Raw genomic sequence first — 21,719 nt, 5'->3', positions numbered from 1 at the left:
CAGGTAAGGACACTGAGAAGGGGGGCTGAAGGAGGGATGTGACCGGGGTCAGGTGTGGAAGAGAACAAAGTGTCCAGGGCCTTGGACACAGGACCACACTGCCCCAGGGGAGGCGAGAGTTCAGACTCCCAGCCAGACTTCTGTTCAGGCCTGAGTCTCACACACCTTTCCCGGAAACGTGTCTCTGGGACCTGAAAAGTGAAAGTAATGAGGGGTACTCGCCAACCAGACGGTAACGCGTATTCAGACCCAAGAATTAATAATTAAGATGGTATGGAACAGAGCAGAACCCAGAGACACCGTATGGAGTTTATGTGGGGTCCTGGCAGTGTCACAAATCCTTGGGGCAAGGGGGCCATTTAATACATGAAGTTGAGCCTCAAACTTGTGCCTTACACAGCAAGACACCCCAAATTGATCCAAATTAGACACAGAATAAATAAAACCATGAAAGCCTCATGACGGCAAAGACTTCCTAAGCACGACCCCAAATCCAGGCCTGAAGAAGGACGACACATGTTACCGTACAAAGTAAAGCGTGTTTGCCTGGCAGAACCATGACGGGCAAAGCCAAAGTCCAGAAACTGTGAGAACTACGTATTTGCAACTTACAGACAAAAGGCTGAGGAAACACAAGTGGGTAAAAAAAACAGAAAATGAGCCAAGGGCACAAAAAGGACAGGGAAAAAAAGATTAAAAACGTGTAAGTTCATGTATTTTTTTTAAGGCAAGAACCCCCAGGACATTTCTGAAACGGGAGAGGACCGAAGGGGAACTGGCCCCAGAACCCTGTGGGGTGCTGGCCCGGGAGTCGCGGCCGCCCGCAGCAGTACCCCGCGCGTCCGGCAGGTGGCGGTCGCCGTCTGTCCGCAGCCGAGCGCCGCGCGCCCCCTGCCGGACGCAACCTGAACGCCAGGCTGCGGAATCCAGTGACCCGGGACAGGGCACTTCTGCGCACGTGTAGAAAGTGTGTTGGAGGACAGTGTTTGCAGCAATGTGTGTGATATCAAAACACGAAAAACAAAGCACGTCCATCTACGGGTGCTGCCACCTAACTTTCACGTGCGTTTCTAAGGCATATCATTAAGGAGAAAAGGCGAGAGGGGAGAGCATCTAGGATGCTCTGACTGTAAACGCGGAGAGACCATACACCCTTATCTGCTGATGCCCATAACTGCCTGTGGCAGAAAACACGTTGCTGACGATGGGGTGAGGCGGGGGGGTACCGAGGAGGCGAGAGCCGGTCACCTAACACATTTTTCTCACGTCGTGCTTGTCAGCCAGATTTTGCCCCTGCTAAAAAAAAAAAAATCAGGTGATGAAATAAACCAACGATTCAGAGAGCACAGTGCCATTTTCAGCAACGAGGTGATTCGATCACTTGAAAGACCTTGTCAAAGAAACAGTGGAAAGTCTGTATAAAATATAGAAAGCGTCATTTCAAATGCATGACTGAGCAGAGAGAATGCTACAGAGGCAAAGAGCAACCCAAAATGCAGTGAAACCTGGCCGGGCGGCTGACAGGAAGAGGAGGGGAGGAAGGAGGAGGACGGCCCGGGCTGCTGCGCGGTCAGCGGTAGGTCAGGGGGGTGAGGCCCAGGACATCCTGGCGGAATTCTGTATCCTTTCCCACTTCTCCCTGCACCCGGGCTGACATTTTAAATAACTAAGTGACACGTGAATGGATTCTGCTTGTTCCCACTGATCATACATGTGCCTGGGCATGGCCATGCGCACTGTGGCTCCGCAGAGGACCTGGGGACCCGCATGAACAGAGCAGACGAGTGTCCCCGGGGCTGACCTGCAAGTGTCGCTGGGGGCGTAAGGCTAACAACAATGCGTTCAAAAAAAGATAGACCGCATCAGCGTGAATGGAAACAGACTTCCTACTCTAAAACCACAGATACAGCATAACTTTTTGCATGAAGGAAGAAGGAAATTCCAGAGCTTTCTTCTGGTTTCACGAAGAACTCACACAGGTGCCCTTCAGAAAGGCAAGGTGTCAGTTTGGATGGCATTTACCAGGGCAAGATGTGTCCCATAACACACCCAATCGCAATGCTGAGTTGGAGGTGACGGGTTCCACTCTCTGAGGCCACGGTTTCTCCATGCCGACAGGTGGGACAGACACTGAATGTTCCGGACTTTCTGAGGATGCAGGGACGGATGAAATCGTACCCTCCCCACCCCTCCAGTGTCCCTATAGGCCCAGACGCGGGAACTCACCTGCTGACCTTCTAGAAAGACTGGCCCACAGAGCTCAGACTTGCCAAGGATGAGGGAAGGGTGGAGTAGAATTTTTCCTAACAAGAATGGCACATGGCACGTGTGAAGCTTTTTTTCCTCATTAGGAATGAAAGACGATACAATCACAAATGCAGCAGGAATGAGGGCAGTGCACATTTTCATGCCAATACATCTGAACATTAGACAAACAGAAAACTTCCCAGGGAATCTGAGTAGATTTAAGTCAGTAAACTGGCCGGAGATGAGGTGGGTTGGGGTCAGGTGGACAGGGCCAGCACAGCCACTGGCTGATGCCCTGACGCCAGGCTGCCCAGCAAGGCCCAGCCCTTGTTTTCCCTCCCAATGTCCCTGGCCACCACCAGGACCATAGGAATCTTTGTACAAGAGCAGAAAAGAGGCAGATGGAACTTGGTGGTGGGTGACCTTGCACACGTGCCTTCACACTGATCCCTGGAAATGACACAGGCGAATTCTACTCTCTGCTCTCCACATTCTTTCTGCTCAGCTGAAGGCATTTTAGGAAAAAGCCTCTTGCTGAGGTCTGTCCTAACCAGTCCTGGGAGGAGGGTGGGAAGGTTGGGAGACACAGGAGGGACCCACCGGCGAGCTCTGCAGGTCCCTCCACTTCCTGGTTCCCTCCACAGGGTGTTGGGTCAACAGAAGCCCCCTGAGTGGGACCTGGCTTCATGTCTCAGCTCACGGATCCTCTGAGCCTCAGTTCCCCCTCTGCACTGGGTGCAATCAGTCTGTTCACCCAGCTGGTGATCAAATGGCCCTCTGTACCCAACTGCTATCCCCTTGAACTGTCAGCTCTTGGCTTGTCTACACTAGGGAGAGAAGGGGGAGGAGTCCCAAGCCAGGCTCACGTTCCTGTGTGACCTGGGACCCTTGGAGCATGGGCTCCTTTCCTAAAGGCCCACAAAGCACTGTGCTCCCACCTGCCCAGGTCTGACAGAGCCACTGGAACCCAGAGAAGCTGCCCAAACCCACACTCAGAGCCGTGCAGGCCACGGGGACCCTGGGCCGGGACCTGTCTGTCCTTGCTCTGTAGATGAGAAAACAAAGGTGGGGACAACCTGATGGTGGGGACAGCCTGGGTAGGAGCGGGGACTATAGGGGTTCTGTGGGTGGCAGTGGCCTGCAGGCTCTGGGACAGGCCTGGATGGCTGTAGCAAAGACACAGGCAGTAGTCGGGGTGCAGAGAGGACAAAGACCATGGACGCTTCCAGGGACAGTCTTTTTAATCAGTCTGGTGCCTCCAAGCTGGAGAAGTCAAGACAGTCTGATACTGAGTTTTCTGGCAGCTTCTATTTATGGTCATGATACAAAGTCTCCTTTTAAAACACATTCTTTAAGTGAAAAAGTGAATAGACTTAGAGAAAACATTAAATAAAGATACAGCGGGTACCTGCGTGTGACGATCACCACCTGCCCTTACTGGCGCAGAAATGACAGCAGCTCCACGTGCTCCCGCAGACCCATCAGCCCTCATACTTCGGGGCAGCAGAGGCTCTCAGGTCTGGTGGACCCAGCATCGCTGGACTGTCTGTGGGGCCAGGAGACCTGGCAGAATCCTTCCTCGCAGGCTGTGGCTAGAGGCAGCTGGGGCTCCTGTGCCTCCAAACAGCCAAGCCCTGGGACTCTGTAGGACTAGAGACGGAATCCCCATGGCCGTTGGCAGGGGCAGCTGCAGAGGTGTGCATGGGTACCGACATGGGATGAAGGGTGGGGGTCCCTCATGGTCTCTGGGGACAGTTCCTTTGCTTCATGGACCCAGAACCTTCAGTTGGGAAGTGGGGTTTCTCACATCTGCCCTCCCCCATCTTGATCCCAGGGGATCCCACACAGGGACGTTTGGGACACAGCATTCCCCCCCATCCAAGGTAGGCAAGATTCCCTGGACAGAGGTAATACCCAGGGAGGGAGCAGCAGAGCCCTCAGCTCCACGCTGGCCCTTCCAACCCACCAGGAGGCACCCTCACCAGGAAGAGCTGAGCATAGCTGAGCCCCCAGCACCAGAACAGGCTCCGCACGGCCACACCAGACTTCCTGGGGAGGTGTCAGGCTGGATCGAACTGGCTTTCCAATGGCTGGATGCACAAAGCCCTGAACGGGTCCTCTCTTCTCTCTGGCCTGGGTTGGTGGATGTGTCACACAGCTGATCTCAGGCCACAGGTGCCATGGCACTGAAGGCGTGGGCCACTGGAGAGCACGGGTCCCCTCCATGGACTGTCAACTGCCCCCGTTCTGCCCAACCCCATCCCTGTCCCTCAGGCTGCCACTAGAACCCATGTGAGCAAGCTGGCCTACACTCGGGGGGGGGGGCTTGGGGTGGGGACATGGGGGTCCCCAGATCACCATCCCTTTCTGTTTCCCTGGCGTCCTCCTGAGTCCCCCATGAAGCCGGGACACGGGCTGAGCCCAGGGCCCTCTCTGCCTGGCGGAAGGGAGAAGCCAGGGGCAGGGCCAAGCAGGACCCCTCTTCAAACCTTCACCTCCAGGGTAGATGCAGAGGCCTGGAGACCTAGCTCAGGGTCCCAACAAGCTGCAGAGACCTGGTGTTGGGGTCAGGGCCTTCCAGGCCAGGTAATGAGGTGTGCTGGGCCTGGGTGGGGATCTGACGTTGAGCTTCAGGCTCCAGTAGAGGCTTTCAGATCGGCACTGATCAGGAATTAGTGAAGCTGGCTCTGGGGGCAGGCGTGTGCTGGGACATGGCTGTCCAGAGGCTGGGGACCAAGAACTCAGGGAGCACTGCAGCCCACCTAGCCCCTCCTCTCCCTCTCCCAAGTGAGCACAACACCTGCAAGCTCACAGCTGCTATTCCGCCCCCTCCAGCCCCAGTGTGGTCCCTTAACGGGAGAGTGTCCTGCTTCATGTCGTCAGGTCAGGTAGGCCTGGAGGAGTGTCCTGAGTGCTCGGAGGTCTAGGCAGGGATGGCATTGAAGGGCTGGGGTCTTGGGGCCAGTCCTGAAGACTGGGAGAAAGTGTGTGTCCCTCCCTGGGTGGCGCAGCAGGTGGGCTTGTGGGGGGCTGTTCCCTTGGTCCAGCCCTGACCCCCTGCCCGGTCCATGGAGAGGGCTACCCCAGGGATTGAGCAGAGGGTGGCTCAATCCTCCCTGTGGCTGCCTCTTTTGTATGAAGAGTGAAAAAGTTTTCACCAAAGGAAGCCTCCTCCCACGTCGGCGCTGTCCAATTCTAAAGGGGCAGAAGCCCTGAGGGAGAAGGGAAGTTTCGGTCCTCGCCCCCTCCCATTCAGGGCGGGTGGGACCCTTACTTTAGGTCCCCACCGCGAGTTTGGGATGGGGCAGCCTGACCCGTGGTCCAGCGCGCTCCAAGCCGCTGCCTACCCTCCCCATTCAGAGGCACGGCGTCCCCGACTGGCTTGGCTTGGGGCAGTCGCGGAGTTGCCCTGGGGGCCACGACCCGGACCACAGCCCACCGGAAAGCCTCGGAAATCCTGGCGGGGCCAGGATCCGAAGTACGCTCACAAGGCGAGAAACAGAGGGGGCAGGTGAACCTGCACGGTGCCCGCCCCAGCCGCGCGGCCAGGGACCGGGGTCGCGTCTCCATCGCCCCGCCTTCTCTCCCCTGAGACCCTCCCTCCAGGGACCTGCAGGCCGCGGCCCCGCAAGGGTTAATTGGGCGGGCCGTGGAGAGGCCCCGCCCCCGCCGCCACCGCGCCGGGTCGGAGCGCGCACCGGGCGCGGAGGCGAGTCGGAGCCGGCGGCGGCGGAGGGCGCGGCGCGCCGGGCGAGCGCGGGGAGCCGCGGCGCGGCCCGCGTGACCCTCCGCCCGCGCCCGTGCGCCCGCGAGCCCGCGCCCCGCCACGCCCGGCCCAGCCGCAGGATGCGCGCCCCGCCGCTGCTGCTGCTGCTGGCCGCCTGCGCGCCGCCGCCCTGCGCCGCGGCTGCCCCGACGCCGCCGGGCTGGGAGCCGGCAGCCGACGCGCCCTGGTGTCCCTACAAGGTGCTGCCCGAGGGCCCCGAGGCGGGCGGCGGGCGCCTGTGCTTCCGCAGCCCCGCGCGCGGCTTCCGCTGCCAGGCGCCCGGCTGCGCGGTGCACGCCTCGGCCGGCCACCTGCTGCGCGCCAGCGTCCTGCGCAACCGCAGCGTGCTGCTGCAGTGGCGCCTGCCGCCGGCCGAGGCGCGCCGCGTGCGCGCCTTCGCGCTCAACTGCTCGTGGCGCGGCGCCTACACGCGCTTCCCGTGCGAGCGCGTGCTGCTGGGCGCCTCCTGCCGCGACTACCTGCTGCCCGACGTGCACGACGGCGTGCGCTACCGCCTGTGCCTGCAGCCGCTGCCGCTGCGCGCCGATCCCGCCGCTCCGGAGTCCTCCGGGCCCACCGAGTGCGTGGAGTTCGCCGCTGAGCCTGCCGGCATGCGGGAAATCGTGGTGGCCATGACGGCGGTAGGCGGCTCCATCTGCGTCATGCTCGTGGTCATCTGCCTGCTGGTGGCCTACATCACCGAGAACCTCATGCACCCGGCCTTCGGGCGTCCGGGCCTGCGCAGGCAGCCCTGAAGCTGGAGGCGGCCGGTCACCGGGCCTGTGTCTGCGGACAGGTGTGTGGGAGGCCCCAGGCCCCTCCGCCCGCTCTCCCCTCCTCGCTCCTGCTCCTTCCTTAGGATCTTCACGCAGGGCCCGCTGGAGATGGACAGGGTACTGGCGGCTGGCGTCAGGGTCTTGGAGTCATCGCACTACCTTTCAAGCTGGGCCTCCACCTCCCAGAATCCAGCTCAGGACTGGCCTTTGGACCTGGGCAGGGGTGCCAGCCGAATCCAGGGCTCTTCCTGCTCTCCAGAAGCCTTTATAGAGGCCGCCAGGACATAGAGCCCCTTCTAGCAACAGCCATCGGCACCCCGGGGTCATCACCCTGCACCTCCAGCCTGTACCAAGCTGGAAGCCCAGGCAGGCTGTCGTCATTGCTTGGTCACTGTGCGCTTTGCTAGCTCGAGGCCCCCTTGGAGCTTGTCCTCTCCCCACCGGTCCCAGTGGGCTTAGGTTAGCTTCGTGCCTTAGTAGATCGGGCCCACTGCAGGTGCCAACAACCCGTCCCGTACTGTCCAAGGGGGTTCGTGGCCCTGAGACTGGCCAGAGCCCCCCTGGAACCCCCCTCAAGCTTTGCAGGAGCTACAGTAAGCAGCGACCTGTGGTGTGTCTCTACGTGGGTGTCTGACAAGTTGGGAGCCGTATTGTAGTACAGGCAGGGCCTGGTGTCCAGCTGCCCCAGGGGTGAGTGTCCTCTGACCTTGGGGGAAGCTGGCGGTTCTCCAGGCCCCCCCTTACTTTGGGTGTGCTGTCTCTGTTGAGGGCTTTCCACGTCGAGTGGGGGCAGGGGGCTGGGAAGAGGGAGCCTGGTCTGAAAGGACAGTGTTGGGTCCAGAGGGCAGCATAGATGCCAGCCTTGCCCAGGTGGACCTTCCACTGTGGTCTCCATTCCAAGCCTCAACCACAGCATGAAGGACAGCACCCCTCCTCCCTCCCTGTGCAGGGGGCCAGGAGCCAGGACATGCCAGTGATGCTGCCCAGCCACCCAGTGTGGACTGAGCCTGGCCTTGTCTCTCCCCGGGCAGACCTAAGCACCCCTGGCCAAGGTTGCTTCCTGCGCTGACCGCCTGGTGATGCCCAGCGCCGAGAGGGGTGCGGCCTGCCGGCTCCCCTGAGCTCCTGACTGACCACCCTGGACCCAGCTATCTGGAGTCACTGTGGCTAACCCCTCCCACCCTCATCCCAGCAACCCCAGGCCCTTGCTGGTATCCCCGCAGTGTCCGCTCCCCACCTCTGTCTGCTCTGCGCGCCCTGGTGTGACGCTGGTCAGGCGTGAGCCTGGTGCCAGTGTCTCAATGTCCATCGTTCTTAGACTACAACCACCGTCTGTGTGCTTATTTGGGAGGTGGGAGGGAAGGGTACCACCGGGGGAGGGCGCAGGGTGGGTCCCTTCCTCTCCAGCTCCTTCAGCGTCCTCCAGTGAGCGTCAGCCTGCACCGTTTGTGCGGTCAGGTGGGGCCAGCCCCCGTGGGTGCACAGGAACCCTGCCCTTGCAGTCTCTGGCAGAGAGAGGCGAGGTGTCCTGGTACTGGGCTGCCCATCCTCAGACCTTGGGAAAGCATCTTCTGGGCTTGCTGTGTGGGGGTGTGGGTGAGGGGAGGATGTCACCTGCTGCAGTTAGAAATAGCAGTCTCACCGGTGAACCACTTGAGCCGTGACAAGCAGAAATTAGGCTGCTCCGTGCAGTGCTAGAGCTGGGGTTGGGGGAACAGGGTAACAGTAGGGCTCCTGTGTGTGTCTGGCACTAGATCACCACCCACCCTCCCTATGGGCCTTCCCCCACCCAAGCTGTCCTTGAGATCCTGGAGCCTGGGGTGACCCTGACAGCAAAAACAGAAGGTGGGGGCAGGCTCTGGAGTGACTCATCCTCTGCAGGGAGGGGGAGGGGTGCTGCCATGCGTCTGGACAGCTGGGGCCAGAGTGGGAGGGGTTCTCCTTCCAGCAGCCAGATGGGATGCCGTCTGCCTGGGGCCCTGCGCCTTGTTGCCACCCCAGGCCACGTGTGAAGGGCACTCAGGTGTCTTCCACAGGATGCAAGTGGGAGCCCCTGGCAGCCCCCGTCTGAGTCCCCCTGCGTCTGCCTTCTAGCTGCAGGGCACAGTTGGGTTCCAGAGCTGGGGCCAGCTTGAGGGTTCCCGAGGCCTGGCCTCCTGCCACCTGACTTGGGAGCCCGTTATGGGCCAGAGGCACAGGCCTGTCCTGTCAGCCCACAGAGAGAGAGGCTGGTCAGCACTGACCCACAGCCTTTAGAGAAGCCTGTTCAGGGCTGTGTGGGGGCTCCTTGGGGGGCAGCCTACACCCGCTGCCCAGCACTTCTGCTTCTGAGCTCGTCTCCCTGACGAACTGCTCCTCTTGCACGACCCCACCATCCTTCCAGGGCACAGGGGACACACAGACAACGCCCCCAGCCCCTCCCGGTAGGGACTGCACCTGTCCAGCCTCCCTGCCCCCTTCTCCCTCCCTGATGGAGGCCTCTGCTCTTCTGGTGGCCACGCCCACTTGGGACTGCGCTGTGGTGACCTGCCGCTCCCCTCTAACACCTCAAGGACGTCCCTGTGTCCTGGAAGGGTGCAGAGGCCTCGTTAGGGGTGGAGGGCTGAAGACACTGAACTTAGCCATTTTGTGACGCAGACTAGAGGTAACTGCTCTGGTTCCGAGACACGGAAGGTGCCTGGGCTGTCATCCTGGCCCGTCTCCTCTGTCAGACGTTAACAGGACCTAATGCACCGGCCTGCTGTGAGGCTTACCTGAGATCAGCAGGTAGGTCAATAAACCTACGGCCCATGTCACAGCGTGAAGTACCCCCCAGCCCAGTATCCCAGGACCTCATCCCCAGCCTGGCCTTGCTTGAGCTCTAGACGGGGGGCCCTCCTTGAAATACCCACTACAAAGGCTTCTATGTGCAAAACGGAGCTCTGGACTCCTGCTCTCCCCAAACCTGACCCACAGCACATATCCCCCCTCACCAGCAGCATGCCCCATAGTCACTGTGACCCGGGCCAAGTGCCCCCATGTGACCACCTCTGGGCCCCAGCAGTGATCCCAGGGTGCAGGATACAAACCAGCCTGCCCCTCCCCAGACCCCACAGCTGCTTGGGCAGGGCTCTGGGCCCACTGGGGGGCCATTCAGGTCTCAAAGGAGACCTCACACTCCCAGGGGCTGCTAAGCTGGGAGTGGGAGGGGTGTGGGGACACGAAGGGCAGCCCTGGGCAGAACCCAGGGCAAATGGAACATTTCTCAATGCGGCTGGGGTGGGGCTGGCGTTTTTCTGGTGCTCTGAAGATTGGGGGTCCGGGCTGTTGGTTTGGTCTTCAGGGACAGCTGGGGAACTGCTGGGGACCCTGGTCTGGACTTCAGCCTGAGTGTAGAGGGAATGCTGGCACCCAGAGCCGCCCCGGCCTTACCACCTCTCTGGGACTGGGTGTGCGCCCTCAGCATTGGCAGACGGGGAGTGGTGGCCCCATTCCAGGGAGGGGGTCAGGCCCCACTTTCTGAAGGTGGGGTGTGCAAGACACACCCACATCGTCCTCACCCCCAGGTTTTCCTCCTTCAGAAATCTGTTCTAAGTCGTGTCAGCAGTCTTTTAAAAATTCTCATTGTTTTCCAATCATCTCAGTAAAAATTTCTCCCATTTCTGATGCACGTTATTCTTTCGTCACTTTTACCATTTTTCTAGCTCCATTTAGCTTGTGATGAAATACCGGTTCAAGGGTCTTGTCTGCTTTCTGGGCGTGTCTTTCTGGCGTGCCTTCTTTATCTGTAGGGATGTTACGATTTCTAATTCCCTTTTTTTCTGACACTGAATCCGAGGGGTTCGATCCCTAGTCTGTTCTGGGTCACAATGCAGACCAGTCCTGGGCTCTCGGGAGTCCCCTAACTCCGGGCTCTGCTGTGCGCAGCATTGCTCCAAGGCCTCGGTGTCTGGGACCTGCGCCCCCACTGCCACCTGAGTGTCCCAGTGCCAGCACTTCTCCCCGCGCCCGTTCCATCCCCACCCTGCCCGGAGCCCCCCTGCGTCCGTCTGGTTTTCCCATTGACCTCACAGTTGTGCTGTTCACCTTCTGGTGTTTGTCTTCACGGGACACCATGCCTTTGAGGTTTATCCGTGTTGCCATGTTCCTTGTTTCTGTCCCTTGCACAGGATTCCCAGTGGGTCCCCCCACCACACGCACTTGTCCTCACCCCGGGAAGAGCACTGTGGCTGCAGTATTGTCACAGTGTTTCCATGGAGACCCTCATCCTCCTCCTCAGGGACCGTGTGGTATTTGTCTTGGTGAGGGAATCAGCTTCTCCTCTAGTGTCCGCTTGTTCTTAATGAGAGCAGTTAGTGCTCCCGCCAGCTGTGCCCACGGGTTTTCTTCCCTGATTTCTCGTGAAGACTGTGTATCATTCAGTTCTCTAGCTCACCCATCCATTGGCAGTTTAGCAGAAACCCGGGTTTATCTGAATTTGCTTTCTTCTGGCTACAGAGAGGGTGCACATCACTTACTAGGCTTAGGCTTATCAGCCATTTTCGTTTCCCCTGTGCACACAGCTTATTCCTACTCTTACTACATTTTCCCAAGGCTATGACTTTTTCCTCTTCATTTTCAAGACTTCCACAGATAGTCTAGACCAGCAGGACTGTCTGGAATTATGGAAATGTCCTGTATCGATGCTGTGTTAGTTTCCTCGGGCCGCGGTCACCACTTACCACAAAGCAGGGGGCTTAAAACAACAGGATTGTGCTATCGATCGGCGGGGCAGTTCCTTCTGGAGGCTCCGCGGGAAAGTGTTTCACACTCTCTCCAGCTTCCGGTGCTGCCGCCATCTTTGGGTTCCTGCCGTGTGGACCCCTCAGTCCAGTCTCCAAAGAGGCCTGTCACATGGCCTTGTCCTCTGTCTCCTCTGTGTCTCTGTGTCCGAATGTCCTTTCTCTTGTGAAGACACCACTCACTGGTTCTGGGCCCACTCTATCTCATTACAATCTCATCTTCATTTGATCACCTCTGCGGAGACCCTTTATCCAAATAGGGTCACCTTCACTGGTGCTGGGAGGGGGGGCAGGACGTCTGTAGTCTTTGGGTGAACACAATGCCATCCAGTGGACATTAGTCATTGTGGGTTCTGAGGACTTGAAACGGGGCTGGGGTGACTGAGAAACATTCCACATTTTAACATCAGTAACCACAGGTGTGTGAGGTGCCGCGTGGAACAGCACAGCTCTGGACACGTGCCTCTGACGTCTCAGTTGCTGCAAATGTTTTCTCTGCTGCTGTTACCATCGTCAACAGTGTCCTTTGTTGAAAAGAAACCCTTGGTTTTGATGACATCAGACCTATTACTTTTTCTGTTTGTTGCATCGTTTTGGTGTTAAGTGATCCCTACACACCCAAAGAATACAAAAATACTTCCCTACATCTTTTTATTGGCGTTTTGAATTTACCTTTGATATTTGTATGTCTGATCTATCTAGAAGTCATCTTTGTATATGGTATCAGGTAGGGTTCCAGCTTTTATGTCCTTACACTGAACCAATTCTCCCAACCCAGTCTGCACAAACAATCCATCCGTTTCCAGTACGTGGCTACGACTGCTCAAGCTTGCTGCCTGGTGTTCAGGATGTGGAGCGGGGGTGCGGGGACTCAGGCAAAGCCTAGGGGTCTCCCTGAGTTGACTGGATGAGTGTGGGCGGCTAGGGAGATAGCTTAAGTGCACAGGGCAGAACAGTGAGGACACACACATCTGTAGCTTAAACTCTTAGCGGTCTTCCAGGTGGCTCACCTATGGTACGACCAGGCTTACTGGCCGAATTAACCAAATTTGGAGTGGAGTTCCATTCCATCCTGGGCCTTTGAACTAGACGGGAAAGGGCTCAGTTCAGCCTTTAGTAAACACAGAGGTAAAGGCCAGCTGAGCAGGGTCAGCATCTGAGGGAAGACCAGAACTTTCCTTAAAGACAGTCTGAAGCTCACTGTGATAGTTATGGGCAGATGCATCACATTTTTGTGAGCAAGTCTGAATTGTGTAGTAATCAACAGCCTTTGGAAAGGCAACTATAATTGCTCCGTGGAGACCTCCCGCCGGTTTTCTAGCATCTTGCCAAAAATCAGGTTTGTTTTCACTAAGTCCCTTTCAGGATGTTCCCATCAGGCCAGTCTCCTCCAGGTCGGAGCTCGCCTTCATCCATCAGTGTAAGAACTGGCTGACGTAAAGCAGAAAAGCCAGGCATGTAGGTCTGAGTAACTGTGTCCCACTCCTCAGTCACCTCTGGAATCGTCTGACTGTGGCTCACACTTCAGCTTTAATCCAGGGGACACATGAAACTTGGGGTCTAATAGGATGTCCTGAGGACATAACTCTAAAGGGAAAGGTACTGATAGGTTCAGAGGAGGGTGTGAGAGAAGGCTCAGAGGGGCCAGAAGCTGGAGTGGAAGTCAGCCGGCTGGGGAGGGGGGCCTGAGGCCAGGGAGTGAGTGTGTGAGTGAGTGTGTGTGTGTGTGTGTGTGTGCACGCGCCCTGGGGGAAGGGCGTCGAGCCAGCACCAGTGGAAAGGAGCATGAGGCTTCTGTGGCCATTTGTCTCCTTTAAAAGTTCGTTAGCCTCAGTTAATCCTAAAACTTTGTTTTGCAAAGAGGCAACTTCAGGTCCCTGGTAATGTGTGGAAGCCTCAAAATATCATTCAAAACAGGTGTTCTGTTTAAGTTTGGCAATTTCAGAGCTGTGATTGTCCAATGTGGTTTTTTGTTTTTTGTTTTTGTTTTGTTTTGTTTTAATTAGCCCAATGTGGTTTTAAGGAAAGTAAGTTTGGGGATCTCAGAGGTTCCCCATAAAGGCCACCGACAGTCTAAATCACTTTTGGTCACATCAGTCCATTTAGCTAAAGATGCACGAGGAAGGACCGTGGCCAGAGTCCCTGGAGAAGGGACACCCTGAAAATATTCAAGTACCTGAGACCCATTTTCAGAGGCTTTTCTCTAGAGCTACAGGCCCAGATGCCCTAAAACAGCTCAAGGCTCAGTACCAGCCAGTCTCCTCTAGGACAGCTTGGTCAAGGAAGGGTCGCCGACAGCTGACTGCCAGCTCTGGGAGGGACAGCCTGCTCCGGAAACAGCCTGGTGTTAGTGTGCACAGACCGAGGGGAAGCCCCAAGACTGAAAACCTACCTCCATACGCGGAGGGCAGGGGTAGACCCCAGGAAGAGTCTGCCAGTCCAGTCTGGTAACGGGAAGTTTTATCAAGGGAAAGTTACACACGGGGCACATCCTGGGCAGGCACCAGAGGATTACAGAGGGCAACACAAGACAGTCACGTGTGCCCGTACGTGACTACTCCCAGGTGCAGATAATGGCTTTAACATACTTGATCAGGTCGGGACAACGGAACATTCCGGGACCCAGGACAGAGCAGGTGGCAGGGGAGGGATACTGGTTTGTGGCAGAACAAACTCTGATTACTATCAGTCTCCAGAGAAGCAAATCCTCTCCCCTCTGGGTGGGGTCCAGCTCGACGGTCAGGCAGAGGTCAGTCTTGGAGCAGTGTCCCCTCCACACCTGGCAAATGGCTGAATGACAGTTGCAATGGGACAGTCTGGTTCCAGACAAATCAGACTGACGTCTAGCACAAATTTCGGGTTCCCAAAGAACCAAGTCAGCTGCTACAAGGGCTCGGGCCAATGTCCAAGGACAGCTTCCAAAAAAGATTTCACAGGCAAACGAGGCCTTTTAACAGAAAAAATAGGGGGCAAAAAACAACCCTGAAAACTCTGAACAGATCCCGAATAAAGCCTGGAGAGCGTCAGAACACCAGCATTAAGCTCGGGTCCAGGAGAAAACTTACCCGTTAACTCCCGAGCCAGCCGGGGAGAAAAACAGCCATCGCAGGTGGCTCTGCGGGCGCCACACCTGTTTGCCCTCTGGCCCTGGAGCCCTGGGGGTCTTCTCTGGATCCCCGACGAGCCCCACCGCGCCGACTACAAACAAAAAACCGACAAGGTGTACCGTCCGCAGAAAGGATTTATTCGGGGACAGGGAAGAAGCAAAGTCCCGCACGAGCAGCCACGGCCGACCGGCCGGCCGACGCGGTGAAGGTTCTGCCCGGACCAAGACGACGTAGTTCAGAGACCGGAGGAGGAAGTTCAGGGGAGGGGCCGCCAGCGCGACGACGGCCCCCGAGTTCTTCCCGTAGGGCTCCCCCCACAGGCCGCCCCCACTCCTGCCCAGGTTCAGGGCTCTGTCATTGCGTTGACCCCTGACCCCCCTTACGCTTCCTCCCTCACCCTCTCCAAAGACGTTCATAACTTCGTTTAAACGTTAAACTTGGCAGGGTTTTCACAGGCGAGCGATGCGCGGACGTCTGTGCGCGGGGCTCTCGGACCGGCCGAGCGTGAGTGCAAAGCGGGTCGCGGCCGGAGCGAGAAGCCCGGGCCCCACCGGGACTAAGGAGCGCGCGACCTGCCGTCTCCAGCGCCTACCTGGCGGCGCGGCGTCACTCCCGGCGACCACGGCGGGACGTTTGTGACACCCGGGCGCCGAGCCGTAGCGTCGCTCTCGGCGATCGCCCTGGGGCGTCGTGACGTCAGACGCCGGCGCCAGCCTCGGCCGCGCACGCCCGGAGCAGCGGCGCGCTCGCCGCCGGCGCCCGTGGGGCGAGTGAGCCTCCCTCCGCCCGCGGCCGGGCGCTCGGGGCCCGCACGGGGACACCGTCGGGACGCCGCGCACACGCCGGCCCTGCGCGTCCCGACGCCGACGTCGCCGGCGCCGCCGCGTTCGCGTCATGACTTCCGGGCGCCGCGGCCGCCATCTTGGTTGTGCGGAAGCGCCGCGGCGGGGAGGGAGTCTCGAAGCTGGAGAGTGTGGACGGTGCGGCCGCTATGCCGTCGTCGCCGCTGCGGGTGGCGGTGGTGTGCTCGAGCAACCAGAACCGGAGCATGGAGGCGCACAACATCCTCAGGTAGTGCGGGCTCGGCCCTGGCCCAGCGCTCCCCGTCGGACGCCGGCCGAGCGGCCGTCCCTCCGGCCCCCGCCCTCCCCGGCCTGTGCGGGGCCGCGGCGGCCGCGGTTCCCGGACCCCCGCCCCGCAGTCGGACGCCGGCGGCTGGGAGGATGGCACGGGGCTGCCTCCCGTCCGGCCTTGTGGGCTCCCGGGGCGAGCGCAGCGAGGAGTCGACCAGGCTCGGTCGGCCCTCACGTGTGCTTAGTCTCGCGGGGAAACTCCGGTTCTGAGCCTAAATGTTCCCAGGTCTCCAAAGCCCCAAAGCTCCCGGTAAACTCGAAAGACTGCCGCCACTGCGTCCACTTTGCACGCGTGTCTGCGCATCTGACAGAAGGGGTCCTTCCGTAAAACGGTCTTCAGGGAGGCCATAAATACGACCGAGGTTAGGGGCTAGGAGACGGCAGTGAGTGACGACTGTCTCCAGGGCGTGTTGTCAGTCATCACGTCTGCCGGAAAACTTGCAGGACAGAACGAAAAAACCCCAGAAACGGCCTCTTTTGTTAACTGCATGAATTTCCATATTTGCTCCTATCCACGTTTTCAAGTTTCGTACAAAACAGCCCTCACCCCACCCCCCAGAGCCTCCAGTCAGTTTCTGGGCTGCACTTGAGTTCGGTTTGGAGTTTCCAGTTTCTAGTCAGTACTGCTCTTTTGTGACCATGGTGTTGTCTTCAATAAAAGTTTACTCCCGCTGGATACAGTTGTTTCGTTCAAAACCACTTCCTAAAATGTGAAATTCGCCATATACACGTCCCTTTGGACAGCAAACAAAGTTGAAACTGTGTTTCCTACGCGGACATGAAGGGACACAGTGGCTCACTTGTCTCATCAGTCCAGCTTTGACTCTCCCGAGTAACTTGGGAAAGTTAGAATTCCCCCCACTCTAGTTTTTTATTGATGTTGGAAGTGTCAGGTGTCCACGATCTGCTTATTAGGAGTTTAACTTTTCCCAACATCTACCCACTGTCCACAGTATTTGGTTCAGGTCATTTTTTGGTAGAGTGTAGTGTGCTTTGACCCTAAGAAATCGACGTGAAGGTTGTTTTTAAACTAAAAATGTTTAAACTTGAAAGTTGTTTTACAACTAGAATTACATCGTGCTGGGTCAGATCCCAAAACTGCGTTTATGAGTGCAGTCATTAAAAGTTTGGTAAATTTAAGCAAAAGAATGCAAGATTCACACTACTGGAAAATTACACAAGGAACATTAATATCTTCAGATAGAACAACCGTCTGCAGACTGCTCCATTCTGCTGGTTCTGGACGGTGATCCTTTGTTTAAGCCCTTCTCCTGTGTCCGCGTAACAAATCTGGAATGAAATCTTAGGAAAGGAAAACTTGAATTACCTGCAACAAAGGAAGTCAGTGCTGCCATGTGTGTCTGATTTCCTGAGCCAATCAGTGCAGGTGACAAGCTCAAAGTGGCTGCAGCCAGCACAGCATTGGGTCTCCTGTAGAAAAGGGAGTACAGAAGAGCCCCTCGGAATAACCACTGAGTAGGAACTCCTGTGTGCGCTGACCTGGTTTACTGTCTTTCAAACTTACTCATAAAAAGGGCAGGCTCAGAAGGAGGGCGTATGTTACTGATAACGTAAATGTGAAGTGATTTTAGACGTGAATCTTTCATTTCTAAAATGCCTATTGTGGGGGTGTTTTCCTTTGTTAAAAAGTAGTGTTTGCGTGTTGCAAAGAATTCTCACTGTAGAAAATATGTGGAAGTCGAAGAAGATAAAGATCCTAGCGCATACCCACACTGACAGATCAAAGTCACGTTCTGTAATCTCGACACGTAATGTGTGAACAGAGTTTGGTTTCAGTGCTCATTTCTGCTCTCACTGGGGTGTGTGGAATTTGAATCCATCTGTTCATACTGTGTGATGGTGCAGGTTGTGAAGCCGGCACAGAATCGCAGGGACCCTGTGCAGCTATGGATTTGGTAAGCGATTCCTCGACACTTGGGCTTCCTTTTTCAGCCTTCTGTGTCCTTGTGCCATAGAAATACCTTTGCACACTTTTCTGGGTATTTCCTTGGCATAAATTTCTAAAGATGAAATTGCTGAGTGAAAGGTAGGCAGGTTTTACATTTTCATACATTTTTGCCTTCCAGAAAATACCTATATGCAGAATTCCCATTTCCTCATAGTTTGGGTATTATTTTCATCTTTCCATGCTTCCAAGGTTAAAAAAAAAAAAAAAGGATCTTCCTTTTATTTTTAAAATTGCTATTGAGGTTGAACAGCTTTTCATGTCATTTTCACTTTTGAAAAATTATTGTGGCCTCATCTATTTGGATATTTTGTAGGCTTGAAAAGTATCTTTAAGAAACGTATATGATGGTTTCTATTACAACTAGGAGAGGTTATGAAAGACTTAAAGACTTAGGCCTTAAAGATGGGTGATGTTTGTGGAAGGCGTAGAAAAACGGTATGATAACTGATAAAAGCAGGAAAACTTTTATGTGTGCAGTGTGGTTACAAATACAAAAACCATGCATCAGAAAACTTCTGAAATGAAATCGCCAAAGGAATGCAGATAATTGAACGTGTACAGTAGGCAGTTTATCACTGAAACCCTATTTTGTTTTTGCCTCATTTAAAACCAGCTCACGTTTTTCTGACAAGTCGAATACAAGTGGTGATACATGTTGGCACTTTCTGGAGCTAGTTGTCATGTTAGCTAGTCACCCTGGGGTGATCAGTTTTGATCTTTTGAGAATAAATTGTTTCAAATGCCAGTGCTGGGGGCCTTTCAGGTTCAGGGGTGTAGGAAGCTGTTGTGAGTTCTTTGTACTCCGTGAACCAACATTTCCTTTTGGGTCCAGTTGGCTTATTTTTGGTTCTGAAATGTCTTCTAGATGTTAAGGGGCGTGTTGAGGTTTTGGAAGCTATGTCTTTAATTGCAGCAATTTGAAACAAATTTTAAAGACATGCTTCTGTAAATTGCTGGGCTGAATTCTCAGTCTGTTTTCAGTCCTAACGCCCTGGGCAGAAAAATATGATTTGGGGAGCAAATGGGGAAGAAACAGGTTCGAGTCCATCCCTTGAGCTCTCCATACCAGGTACTCACCTGAGGCCATCCTGACAACTTTGAGGGCGGCCACACTTGCACTGGTGAGGAGACTGTTCTCAGAGCCAGAAGCCCCTGCTTGTGAGTGACAGCAGGGATTTGGACACAACGGGCTCTGGTCACTGATAGATGAGTAACAGAACCGAGGCTTGGCTGGGGAAAAACACGGGCCGAAGACGGAGCCAGGGTGTAGTTTGTCCGATTGGGCTGGCGCTCTCAGTCATGACTAGAGCTTGTGGGCTCCAAGCCACACTGGGACTGAGGTGCTGGGACCACATCTCAGGGCTGCCTGGGTTGAGCGGTCACATGGCTGCATGCACCAGCCATGAGTGCAGCCTGTCATGGAGCTAGACCTCTCTCTGGTCTGCACGTATTTCCAGAAGTTCTTCAGGGAGGGTTAGCTGGGTCCTGCTGTCCTGTGACTGTGTCTGCTGTTTCGGTTCTGGGAACACTTGAAGAAAGAACTGGAAACGTGGGAGGGTGAAAGGATCTTAACTCAGATCCTAAGAGTGGCAGAGGGTCTTGAGGACTCCAAGGGGGGTGCGTTTGCCTTCAAGGGTCTTAAGGGGCTGCATGCTTTTGTCTTTGGAAGGCGGAGCTAGGGGTGGTTGGAGGGGAGATTTCTGTTTGTGAACATTGAGACAAAGACCAAGCATGGTAACAGCGCCAACAGCTGAAACACATCCTGCGCCAGCATCCTCCTGTCCAACCTTCCACAGGACAAGGGCGGGCGCAGCGCAGGCTCCCAGCTGGGGGGTCGCATCCCTCTGTGCTGAGGACCCTTAGGACCACGGCGAGAGGCACTGGCAGGAAGCATGGTGGTGGTGGTCGTGCTGCTAGGCTGTCTGAAGCCCCACGTCCTGAGGGCCTACCCGACAGAGCAAGGTGGCTTGAGCAGCAAGGGTCGAGGAACCACGGGCCCAGGCGAGGGCACCTCAGCAGGACACTGACCGGTGCGTTTGTCGCAGGCTCGTGTTTAGAAGCCGCTTGCTTTTACTCTTGACCTGGGAGGATAGGAATAAAATAAATCCTACACAACGTGTTGAGGTGTGTTTGGGGCTGCGTTTTGCCAGTGAGAACATACACTTCATGGAATGCTAACATTTCAGAAGTTTCTTGGCCACGGTGGAATTGCAGACAGGTGTTTAGCTGAGGTCCTCATGGGCAGGTGTGTCCCGTGCACAAGAGGTCGTCGCGTCTCACTGTGGGGCCGACGAGCAGTGTCTTTCCCGGTGACGTGAAAGGATGCTGAGTACATCCTGTCCTCACAGGCCGTGCTGTCTGCAGCGGGCACCCATCTAGGATTTCAGGCTGAGCCAAAACAGTGTTGGAAGTTACCTTAATAATTGCACCGTAGAAAACAGAAATGACCATTTTGGGGTGTTCGTTTGTATACGATTGTTTTACCCTTAGTCATTGGATGACAGTGGAAACAATTCTGTTTCCCCAAATTGGACAGTTTCTTTGATAGGTTCTTCATGATAGATTTTTGATACTCATGGAGACGTGTGGTAAATACTTGTCTGGGAGGTTGGTTTAACGTACAGAATAGTTGGCCCTTAAGACAAAGCCTTTTGGCTGTCAGTATTTTTATAGCATTCGGTTCTCTTACGTAAGAAACAAATTGTCACACTGCACTGTTGGCACCACACAAGATGGGCCGTTATGTCAGCTGCACCCGCTTAGAAGACAGCGCTTCTGTTGCTAATCAGCCTTTTTGCCACCTGTGAACGTGTTTGGGGGGGGGAGAACAAACTGCATTTCATTTTATTTTTAAACACACTTGGTGAACATTTCAGAAAGTTGGGCAGGGTGGGGAGCAGAGGCAGAGCCCGTTCCTAGTAGGAGCCCCCCCGAGTCAGATCCCACCTGGCCTCATGGACACTTAGCAAGTGACCGTCTTAGAGAAGCCTTGTCATGGGCCAGCCAGCTGGAAGGTTGGGCGAAGTTAGTTTTGGGATGACTTCCTTTTGGGGATATGGGCAGACTAAATGGGGAACGTTCCATTTGGACACCCAGTGAAACCTCGAACCCCAGGTGACATGACATGAGTCAAGTTGATGGGCCTGGCCAGGTGCCGTCATGCAGGCAGGTCAGGCCCAGGCTGCAGCCCTGGGAGCCCTGTGGGCAGCTCGTAGGTGGCAGGCCTGCTGGCCCCCCACCAGAACCCTCAGTCCCATCCAGGTCCCCGCCCCATCACCCCACTCGCACCGCCTGGCCTTCTCCATCACTGCCTCTCCCTGTGCTGTGCTGCATGTTTTGCTTGCTTTGTGATGTCCTCCACCCTCCACCCCCCACTTTGGGTCACAGTAATGTTTGTCAGGCTTGTTGGTGCTTCAGCTGAAAATCCTGCTCCTGATATGTTACCCGAGTCAGTGAGGAGTGAGCGCAGATTTGGGGGAGGCGGCGAGGTGTGCCACACCAGTGCAGGCCCTGTGGCGGCCGGCGCCCCCGGTCATGGCCACGGTTGTCGACGTCCGTGCTTCCTGCCTCCCTTTCTGTCGGGGTCTCTAATTGCGATCAGGCAGCGGAAATGTCTCTGTCTTCGTGGGGGCAGGGTGGGGTGTCTGAACCTTGCTTTGTGAGCCATTCCTCTCTGCTGTTGGGCCATGTTCATCTCGGGGCTGGGGGCCTGCTAAGGACAGAGGACGCGGGTTGGGTGTTAACCTGAACCAGAGGGGAGCCGCTTTGTACCCTCTCGCCGTGCGCACTGGTCCTTGCCGGGGCGCCCCTCCCACCTGCGCTGCCCCTCACCCCTCTCCAGTGGCAGGTGCTGCTGTGTGGAGGGACAGGGTCCGTGTCGTCCTCTGTGGCTGCAGCTTGGCTGCCAGAACATCCTGCAGGTGGGCCTGTGACAGACGCAGTGTCCCGGGCGGTGGCCTTC

General features: G+C 56.2%; 3 protein-coding genes across 7 annotated transcripts in view; 2 read left to right on the top strand and 1 right to left on the bottom strand.

Annotated features, from left to right (window-relative positions):
• Positions 1–403: 403 nt before the first annotated feature.
• Positions 404–15,571, bottom strand: LOC117026609 (serine/arginine repetitive matrix protein 3-like). 5 transcript variants are annotated; one of them, XM_033113458.1, is made up of 3 exons: positions 15,249–15,571; positions 14,615–14,747; positions 404–1,296 (listed from the first exon to the last, which is right to left on the bottom strand). In XM_033113458.1, the coding sequence occupies exons 1-3, from the start codon at positions 15,550–15,552 to the stop codon at positions 1,263–1,265; spliced, it is 471 nt and encodes a 156-aa protein (XP_032969349.1). In that variant the 5' UTR covers positions 15,553–15,571; the 3' UTR covers positions 404–1,262. The 5 variants fall into 5 exon arrangements, with proteins under 5 accessions (XP_032969349.1, XP_032969346.1, XP_032969347.1 ...); XM_033113455.1 differs by lacking the exon at positions 404–1,296 and adding an exon at positions 8,245–14,496; XM_033113456.1 differs by lacking the exon at positions 404–1,296 and adding an exon at positions 8,245–14,339.
• Positions 6,094–8,109, top strand: FNDC10 (fibronectin type III domain containing 10). The gene is made up of 2 exons (XM_033113452.1): positions 6,094–7,479; positions 7,821–8,109. The coding sequence occupies exon 1, from the start codon at positions 6,094–6,096 to the stop codon at positions 6,766–6,768; it is 675 nt and encodes a 224-aa protein (XP_032969343.1). The 3' UTR covers positions 6,769–7,479; positions 7,821–8,109.
• The window catches only part of SSU72 (SSU72 homolog, RNA polymerase II CTD phosphatase), a 21,482-nt gene continuing 15,272 nt past the window's right edge, over positions 15,510–21,719 (top strand). The window contains exon 1 of the mRNA XM_033113453.1: positions 15,510–15,727. Within this exon, the coding sequence (XP_032969344.1) occupies positions 15,648–15,727 (80 nt within the window). The 5' untranslated portion in view covers positions 15,510–15,647. The remainder of the gene's footprint in view (positions 15,728–21,719) is intronic.

The sequence above is a fragment of the Rhinolophus ferrumequinum genome, chromosome 9 (genome assembly GCF_004115265.2).
Source record: "Rhinolophus ferrumequinum isolate MPI-CBG mRhiFer1 chromosome 9, mRhiFer1_v1.p, whole genome shotgun sequence".
NCBI lineage: Eukaryota > Metazoa > Chordata > Mammalia > Chiroptera > Rhinolophidae > Rhinolophus > Rhinolophus ferrumequinum.
Note: the sequence above shows the minus strand (reverse complement) of the source record. Positions and strands in the feature narration are given on the sequence as shown.

Bases quoted from the DNA above. Each gene is read 5' to 3' on its own strand.
- FNDC10 (XM_033113452.1), top strand. From the start codon at position 6,094: ATGCGCGCCCCGCCGCTGCTGCTGCTGCTGGCCGCCTGCGCGCCGCCG.
- LOC117026609 (XM_033113454.1), bottom strand. From the start codon at position 15,552: ATGACGCGAACGCGGCGGCGCCGGCGACGTCGGCGTCGGGACGCGCAG. The intron at 14,748-15,248 runs GTAGGCGCTGGA...TTTTGTTTGTAG, and splicing joins GAGTGACGCCGCGCCGCCAG to TCGGCGCGGTGGGGCTCGTC. The intron at 12,074-14,614 runs GTAAGTTTTCTC...TTTTCAACAAAG, and splicing joins GCTGGCTCGGGAGTTAACGG to GACACTGTTGACGATGGTAA.